The 9,916-nt window shown below is 35.7% G+C and overlaps 1 protein-coding gene across 1 annotated transcript; it reads left to right on the top strand.

Moving 5' to 3' along the window:
• Positions 1-8,666: 8,666 nt before the first annotated feature.
• On the top strand, positions 8,667-9,477 carry LOC149180157 (abscisic stress-ripening protein 3-like). The gene is made up of 2 exons (XM_089415927.1): positions 8,667-9,009; positions 9,125-9,477. The coding sequence occupies exons 1-2, from the start codon at positions 8,779-8,781 to the stop codon at positions 9,305-9,307; spliced, it is 414 nt and encodes a 137-aa protein (XP_089272053.1). The 5' UTR covers positions 8,667-8,778; the 3' UTR covers positions 9,308-9,477.
• Positions 9,478-9,916: the final 439 nt, after the last annotated feature.

The raw sequence follows: 9,916 nt of genomic DNA, 5'->3' as shown, positions 1-9,916 counted from the left end.
CTTGAATATACAAGCTTCTTCATGGGATACCTCTTGGACTATTGGTACTTGATCAATTCTTTCGTCTACTACCTCTTTCTTGGTGGGTTCTTTCAAAACTTCATGGTAATACTTCAGATGAAGTTGTGGATGAAGCTTCCACTACTTATCAACCCATTAAGCATTCATCTTACAATTAATGCAATAGGTCATTCTTCTTCAAAAAAATTATTTGGTCATTGGTCTCCGTGTTGTGAATGAACAAGATTGTCAATGTGAAATTTGTATTCTTGGAAAGCATAAAAGACACAACTTTCTTACATCTTCTAAAAGAGTAAAAGAACCCTTAGAGTTAGTCCACACAGATATCTGTGGACCAATGCAAACATAATCCATCATGGAAATCTTTATTTTCTGACATTTATTGATGTTTATAACAAGAAAATATGGATTTATTTTCTTAAAAGTAAGTCTGATACTTTCTCAAGGTTCAAAGAGTTAAATGTATAAGAATAAAATCAAAGTGGTAAGATTTTGAAAGTACCCAGGTTAGACAGAGGAGAAGAATACAATTCCAAAGAGTTCACAGTGTTTTGTTGATAATAAGGCATCATTATACAAAACACAACCAGATACACTCCATAATAAAATGGAGTAACAGAACGAAAAAGCCAATCAATCATGAATATGACAAGATGCATTCTTTGCGCAAAGGAGTTGTCCAATGAATATTGGGCTGAAGTTGTTGCTACAATTGTATATATTCTTAACAATTTTTTTGACAACCAGTGTTAAAGATATAATACCTCAAGAGGCTTGGGATGGTAAGAAGGTGAATGTATCTCACTTTCAAATATTTGGTCGTGTATAACTTGCACATGTTTCAGAGAAGATGCGAAAGAAAGTTGACAAAAGAAGTGAAAAATGCATCTTTGTAGGCTACAGTGAACAATCAAAAGCCTACAGACTCTACAATCTACTCACCAAGAAATTTTTGTTAAGTAGAGATGTTAAGTTATTTAAAAACAAATCTTGGTGTAAGAAAATTGATGAATCTTCAGATCAACATGTTCATACACCAAGGCTGCCAAGATTGTAGGTAGAAGAAGAGCCACAACACTTTGAAAATGGTACTTCTTTCAGTAGTGAATCATCATCTTCAAGAGATAATCAGAAAACCAGAAGCATCATGGATATATATGAGCAAGAACATGATTTTGAACAACAAATTATCTTTTCCTTTATTTCCTATCAAGCAACCCACTTTGAAGAGGCGATAAAACAGAAACATTGGATTGATGCAATGAATCAAGAAAGCATAGCCAAAGAGAAAAAAAAAACTTGGGAATTGGTTGATCTGCCAAAAGACAAAACCAACATTGGATTCAAGTGGATCTACAAGACCAAATTGAATGAAAAAGGAAAAATCGAGAAACATAAGGCAATTATAGGTGCCAAAGGATTCTCTCAAAAACTTGGCATAGGTTATGGCGAAACCTTTGATCCAATAGCAAGGTTAGATACAATCGGAGCTATTTTGGCCTCAAAATAAATGGCAATTTTTTCAATTGGATGTCAAATCCACTTTTTTAAATGGAATATTGGAAGAAGAGGTTTATGTGATACAACTACCTAGTTTTGAAGTTCTAGGACAAGAACATAAAGTGTATAAGTTGAAGAAAGACTTATATGGCTTGAAAAAAGCTCCATGAGCTTAGTACACTCGAATTGACTCTTACCTCATCAATAGTGGATTCTACAGAAGCATCCATGGGCCAACTCTTTATACAAAAATAGATCATGAAGATAAAATTCTTGTTGTTTGCCTTTATGTTGATGATTTGCTCTATACAAGTAATCTGATGTTAGAAGAATTTAAAGCTGCCATGTAAAAATAATTTGACATGACTGATCTTGGCCTCATGAAGTATTTCTTGGGATTTGAAATTCAGTCATCAAATGGTATTTTTGTCTTTCAAAAACAGTATGCCATTGACATCCTTCACATGTTTAGAATGATCAATTGCAAACCAGTTGACACTCCAATAGCTCTAGGCACCAAGTTGAGCAAACAAGATGAAGGACCATCAATTGATTTTACTTTGTATAAAAGTCTAGTTAGTAGTCTCCTATATCTCACTATCAATAGACCAGACACCATGTTTGTAGCTAGTTTTGTTTCCATATTGATGGAATCACCCAAGAATTCCCACTGGAAAGTTGCAAAAATAATTTTAGGATATGTTGCAGGGGGACTAAACTATGGCTTATTGTACAATACTTATGAAGATTTATCACTCTCAAGCTACACAGATAACGACTATGGAGTAAACATAGATGATTGGAAAAACACATTAGGATACACTTTTCACTTGGGAACAAATCTGATCCCGTGCACGTCCAACAAACAACCCATTATTTCAATATCTTCTACAGAGGTAGAGTATGCAGTTCCAACTTCCACAACTTGTCAAACAATATGGATAAGAGCCAACTCCTTTTGAAGGATCTTTCACATGTTCAAAAATAGCTCCACCATTTCCTTGTCCAAAAATCATGTGTTTCATAAAAAGATAAAAACATATTGGCACACACTTTCACTTCATTAGAGAGCTTGTCAATAATGGAGATATATTTCTTTAAAGATGAAGGACCATTAATCGATTCTACTTTGTATAGAAGTTTAGTTGTAGTGAGATACAAGAGACTACCAACTAGACTTTTATACAAAGTAGAATCAACTTATGGTCCTTCGTCTTGTTTTCTTATATTGGTGCCTAGAACTATTTGAGTGACAATTGGTTTGCAACTAATCATTCTCAACTTATGCAGGATGTCAGGGGCATACTTTTGTTGACAGACAAAAATACCATTTACAAATTGTTGGATTTCAATTCCCGAGAAATACTTCAATGAGACTAAGATCAATCATGTAAAATTATGTTTGTATGGAAACTTTAAATTCTTCTAACATCAAATTACTGGTATAGATAAAATCATCAACATAAAGACAAACAATGAGAATTTAACCTTCATGATTTGTTTTTGTATAAAGAATTGTCTCATGGATACTTTAGCGGAATCCACTATTGATGAGAGCTTGTCAATAATGGAGATATATTTCTTGATTTCTGTGGAACATGAGATCAACTTGCAAACATTTTTACAAAACCATTAGGAAAACCTCTATTTTAATTTTTGAGAGAAAACTTGGGCATTGTAAGTGCCAATAATTGTAACAAATGAGATTAGGAGGGGCTCTTGAGAGTATTAATCTCCCTATCTCATCTTTGTTTGTTACATGTCATAGTTAGTTTGACTTCAGTTCAATTAGTTGAGTTCATTACAACTTATCTTAAAATAAGACTATTTAATATATAAAACTTGTAATTTTATTTTTTTTGGTTATTCATTCTGAACAAACCAGAGATGAGCAAGAAAACTAATACTCGTCAAAGTAACATAGCTCTAGACTACCACTGAGATTGAATTGAATGAAATAAAGTCAAATAGATCTTAACTAATTATGTTCTAGTATACATCCAGAGAAAACAACAAATACTAATTTGAAAAATACAACCATTTAACAAAGATACTTAAATAACAACATTTTTACTTCTTGCTGTCCAAATTTGTCCTGTAGATTATTGTTCATATTTGCTGAAAAATTATTGGCCTCAAGAGTACTGTGCTTTATGGCAAGTGATCAATTGAAATGGTATAAGAGCTCTGAATCTTGTTGTACATGAGCTCATCAAAGATAATTAATCCTGGCTCCAATTCTAAATCTCTCTTTGAGAGAATATCCGTTGTGGAATTGAACTCTCTATATATGTGCTAAAAACTAATAGCTCGAAACTTCAATATAATTTCTCTTGTTCTGAGTTTCCATGCTTCTAAATTTAACACCTCCAGGGGAGCCTCTCCTTTCAGCCAATTGATACCACATTTTGAGTCTCCAAGTATATGCAAATGATTAATGTTTTTTATTTTGCAATCATCATAAGAGTCCATGCAGCAATCAATTCAGCCTTGGTATTTTATCCGAAGCCAATTCCAATTTTATATTGGATGGACATATTTTCTGTGAACATAATCATCCCTCCATGGTATTTTATCCAAAGCCAATTCCAATTTTATATTGGATGGAACTATTTTCTGTGAACATAATCATCCCTCCACCTCCACACACATTTTCTTGTGCTACCCCATCAAAGAAGCCTATCGGTTGATATTGTGATATTTGTGGGAATTGTACTCTTCTCTATGATAACAATTTCTGAAGGGGAAGAAATTCCCGAAATTGTGAAATCATTTTGGAGATTAGAACCAAAATATATATTTTATCATCTCTGAATATTATCTTCTTTCTCAATAACCAGATGTTCCAAGCAACAAATATAGGAAAAATACTAAGATGATTATACTTATTCGCCCAAGAAAAAATGATTTCTTCAAATGAAGACTTCTTCATATCTTCCTTAATGCCTAAAATTGCAAAATGGAAGACCAAATATATTGTGTGAAATTACACTTGTTCAAAAGATGTTCAGTGGTTTCTTGTTGTTGTTTGCATAAAACACATCCACTAGGTTCCTGAAAGCCTCTTTTTTGAAGGTTTTCCTAGGTCAAGATTCTGTTGTGAAGTACCAACCAAATGAAACATCTTAACTTGGTAGGAATATGTCATTTCCAGATATATCTATACCACCATCTATTAATTATTTCCATCTTTGAGTGAAAAATCTCCTCGTATGTTGAGTTGGCTTTAATCTTTTCAATAGAGAACTCCCAACTCCAAACCAAAGAGTCCCTGCAGTTATTTAATCTTACTCCATTAAGATTTAACTCTTTTATGAAATAGCTTCATTCCTCTGCTAAAGCATCCCTTAATCCCAAACCAACTGTTGTCATCCAATAATTTTGATGCAGTTGGGAATAGAGAGGATTTTTTTATATCATGAAGATAAGTAAATTCCCTTGCTGCGAGAGCTTGCCTTGACTCTAAAGAAAAATTGTATACTTTGGCCCCACCAATAAAGGGATCCTTGCCAAGAATGACTTACCTTCCATCCCCCACTTTCCAAGCTAATCAATTAAAGAGACGGGGATAGGATGTCATAAGAGCTTTCCAAACCATGGAACCTTTTTTGTGGAGAGAATATGATTGTTTTGTAATCGAGTCTACAACCTTTTCTTTGTTTATATATATTTCTCTAATGACATGACTCCACAGATGAATCCCAAATAGAATTCTCCACATATTTTTCAGAGCTAATGCTTTAGCAAACCAGGAAATATTTTTAAAACCCCATCCTCCTAGCTTTTTAGGGATGAAAGGATGGACCAATTTGCAAGATGTATATTCTTTTTGTTACTTTTCCCAGCCCACAAAAAATCAAAAATCATCTGTCTGATCAGAGCAAAAATAGAAGCAGGGATTTTTGCCAAAGACAACCAAAATACTGGAATATTCTCCAACATTAATTTTACCAAAATCATTCTACCACCTCAAGATAGCCAATTATAGCACCAAAGATTTATTATTTGTTCCAATTTTATGATCATCCACATCCAATCCTCTTTGTGATAATTATTAGGTTTAAGATAGAAACCAATGTATTTAAATCTCGTCTCCAAAGTTGACGACTGTAATAGAAGGAATGTTTGAATTTCAACAAGAATATCAGGCCTGCCATCCTAGTGATGGAATGAAGATTTATTGAGATTAATCTCCATACCAGTGGCATTACACAAGAGTAATATACATCTATGCAAAGCCCTCCATTCAGCTACAGTGCATATCCCTATAAGCAAAACATCATCCACAAACAATAAATGAGAAATATAAAGACTTTTGGAAATCTTTATGCTGCTAATGTTACCAGTATGCTTTTCCTCCAACAATAAATGACTCAGACCTTCCATCACAAGTATAAACATGAGCGGAGATAACGGGCAACCCTGTTTAAGTCCCTGGGAGGTAGAGAAAATTTTGGAGGGTGACCCATTGATTTGGATAGAATAATTAGTTGAAGTAACACATCCCATAATCCAATTTGTCACTTCCATCCCTAAACCAATTTGAAGAAGAATAAGTCTAAGAAAAGTTTAGTTGACTTTATTGTAAGCTTTGTTCAAATCCATTTTGAGCAACATTGCCATCTGTATTTTGATTTGGTAGAGTGAATGGTCCCGTGAGCAATGCCAATAGCATCATGAATCTGCCTATTCGAAAGAAAGCCAAATTAGTTGGGAGACATCATATTAGCAAGAAAACATTTGATTTTGTTGGAGATAATCTTGGAGATAAGTTTGTAGACTAAGGTACATAAAGAAATAGGTCTGAAGTCCAAGAAGGACTTAGGCTTAGAGCATTTAGGAATTAAAGTAATATATGTAGCATTGATATCAACAGATAATTTCCTAGTCCTTCTTGATTCTTCCACCATTTGACATAAGTCAACACCCATAAGATCGAAGAAGGAGAGGAATAGCTCCACTGCCCAACCATCGGGGCCCAACCATCAGGACCTGAGCTTTTGTCCTTTGAAAATTATTTAAGAACTCCTTTGATTTCCTCTTGAGATACCGAGCCTCCAATTTGTGTCACTTCCTCTTCACTGAAAAAGCAAGGATATAATTTAATAAGTTGTAGTTGGGAGCAAATATTGAAATTCCTAGGATCTGAAAGAGGGAATAGAAAGAGGAAGTTGCAGCTTCTTTTAATATGCGGGATGCGATCGAACTTCCCTCTTCCAACTCCAGCGCCCAAGATTTGATGTTGCTTCTATGACTTGCATAGTTATCGAAAAATTTAGTGTTACCAACTCCCTTTTTTTATCCAAGTAGCCCTGCTTTTTAATCTACAAGCCTCTTCCTCCCTTTTTAGGATTTGTGTTTTTTTATTTTCCAGATAGCTCATTTTCTGTGCTACATCAACTGAGAAATAAGAAGAGAAATTTTGTGAAATGTGTTCATATTGAGCTTCAATATCTAGGAGATCTTTTTGTTCATTTACTTTCCAGTTTCTCCCCTAGTTGATAGTAGCCTTCTTTAGACTCCTAAACTTGCTGATCATAGAGGTCATGGGCGAGGTGGACGAGTTGTCAGGGTAATTTTGCCAAACCTCTTCCACCATCCTCCTAAAAGACTCTTCTTCCAACCAAGAGTGGTTGAATTTGAAGGGATATTTATAATGAAGCACAAATTCAATATCCAAAAAGATGGCCATATGATCAAAAAACTTATCTTGTGCTATGCATGATATGGTAAGAATTTTCCAACAGAAAACTATCCAGCAGCTTAGCTATGCCATGCATACCTGATCTACCATTTCTCCAGGTCAGAGAGCGAGGAAAGGGAGTAATATCACGGAGATTATGTCTTTGTAGCATATCCAAGAAGTAAGAACACATAAGGTCAAGACTTGCTCGATGTCCCCATGACTCACTAGCAAAGATAGTAAAGTTTAGATCTCGAGTAAGAATAAGTGCTTGGTCTGCTAGAATTCCACTAAGTGATACCTGGTCCCAGAATGATTGTCTATCATAATAAGGACCATAACAATTAATCAACTTTATGGGAATAGGATAGCCCCTAAGAGAGCATTCCAGAAAAATACCCATGGATGAGGAATAAACCTGCAGTGATGCAACAATTGGATCTGAGACCTCGCGACAATCCATTTGAGTCCATATTATAGGACACCCAACCTAGACACAATTTCTGAAGATTCTCTAGCTTTATCGCCAGAGACCATAGTTTCTTGAAAACAGATGATGGAAGGACGATGAGTACTAATCAGTGGTTTGAGGGCAGAAAAATTTGAGGACCCCCAATCCCACTAATATTGAAAAATAAATAATCATTATTTAGATGTGATTATGAGCATCAAAGCTCTAAAGTCTCTTGAATCATTTTCAATATCTTTAGGTGAAGTAAGACCTAAGCCTCCCTCAATAACCTCTTATAAATATGTCTCTATAACTAGAGCTGCTTTTTTTGTTTTGTTTAGAAAGAAGGTTCAAACAAAAGATTACCGAGGGTAACCCCTCTAAAGGTAGTGATCGGCGACAACTTCCAAGCATCTTTATAGGTGAATATAACTTGTAACTTGGAGAGGATATGATTTCCCTGACGGGATGGGGAGAGGATAGGATTTTAAAGCACTCGTTTACTTGTCTTGGATTTTGTAAACCAGTGCTCCCATGATGTGATTTGGGAATTTGTTTTATAATTTTGGCTTTTCCCCAGCTATGTTATTCAGATTTGATTTAAAAAATAATAAATCCATTCCACCACATGGTTAAACCACTTGGAGTATGGAAACTGTGCACCTGTTTCTACTTTTTCAAAGCAATAATCAATGCTGTTGTAGATAATCCGTGGATTTGGATTTGGACGACACCGTGACATGAAGACTAACAAAACATATTCGGACGGGAAGGCCACTTGTTAACCTGTCCTCCTCTCTCACACAAACCGACCCAGGCTACGCTCTGGATATTTATAGATGTCACTGTCATCCCTCATTTTCCTCCCTTCTTTTCCGTTTTGAAAAATAGAAGGATGGGAGGCACCGCCTAGTCTTGTCACCGTCAACTTCACACCGGGCCGCGGTTTCCACGCTGTTAATCTTGTGCTTCACATCCAACGCTGGCTACATAAACACCCACTATGTTTCTCATTTCTCACATCTCATCTCATCTCATCTCATCTGGTTTCGGTTCTGTCAAGCCATTTCTGTTATTTTTTTGAAGAATTGTAAGGGTCAGTGTAGTGTGTGTTTTAAAGAAGATGTCTCAGGAAAAGCAACACCACCATCCCTTCCACCACAAGGAAGATGAGAACAAAGATGTGTATGCTGCTGGGAATGCTGGGAATGTTGATAAGTATGCTACTGGGAATGCTACTGGGAATGCTGGGAATGTTGATAAGTATGAGAAGGCAAAAAAGGAGCAGCAGCAGCACAAACGTATGGAGCAATTGGGTGGACTGGGAGCTGTGGGCACCGGAGCCTTTGCATTGGTACTATCTACTCAACATCTGTCTTTTTATTATGTAGAATAATATATCATGTTATGTTCTATCAATAGAAAAGTGTAGTGAGATCTGATAAATTGTTGTTGTTTGTCATGTGCAGCACGAGAAGCACGCAGCGAAGAACGATCCAGAGGAGGCCCACAGGCACAAGATCATGTCGGAGGTTGCTGCAACCGGTGCGCTGGCAGGAGGGGGTTTCGTCTTACACGAACATCACGAGAAGAAGGATTCCAAAAAAGAAGAAAAAGAAGCAGAGGCGAAAAAACATCACCACCTCTTCTAGCTCTGTTTCTTATTATTCCTGCAACTAAAATAATGTTTTCTTTTACCTGATTTGGTGTGGTGTTATTATTAGATCCAGATCAAGCTGCTGTTAGTTGATCCGTCATTCCCTTCCCGGCACATATGTAGAGTCGTGTTGTGAATAACTAATATATGTATTAGATTAACTTATGTATGGAGTTTCCTAATTCTACAGCACCATTTCAAAATTCTGTTGTATTATGGGTGTCTGTATAGCTAATAAGAATTATCATACCTTGAGAAAAAAGAACTCGATTTCATTTAATGAAAAAGTAAGTTTGCAGGTACATAGTTATTCTCCTGATAAAGTTAATTCCAAAAAAAGCAAATAGAGAGTAGTAGCTTAAACGAAGCCTGTTAAATATAAATTCCAGATCCTTGATTTCTACTAGTTCGCCACAACGATATTTAGGGCAAACAGCAGTGTCAAAAGGATAATACAAAAATAAAACAAAAAGTGAGAGGGCTGGCACTAAATTTGTAAATGCCCAGACCTCTGTAGAGCGCCACAAGAGAAGACTGAGTAACTTATCTTGCCTCGCTCTTGACAGCACCCTTCTTTTAATAATGAACCATCCTCCTTGCTCTG

This window comes from Pinus tabuliformis, chromosome 3_2 (genome assembly GCF_031772625.1).
Source record: "Pinus tabuliformis cultivar Carrire ecotype Pingquan chromosome 3_2, CPIR1, whole genome shotgun sequence".
NCBI classification, from domain to species: domain Eukaryota; kingdom Viridiplantae; phylum Streptophyta; class Pinopsida; order Pinales; family Pinaceae; genus Pinus; species Pinus tabuliformis.
The sequence above is the reverse complement of the archived record's forward strand: the minus strand, read 5'-3'. Positions and strand labels throughout refer to the sequence as shown.

Bases quoted from the DNA above. Each gene is read 5' to 3' on its own strand.
- LOC149180157 (XM_089415927.1), top strand. From the start codon at position 8,779: ATGTCTCAGGAAAAGCAACACCACCATCCCTTCCACCACAAGGAAGAT. The intron at 9,010-9,124 runs GTACTATCTACT...TGTCATGTGCAG, and splicing joins GCACCGGAGCCTTTGCATTG to CACGAGAAGCACGCAGCGAA.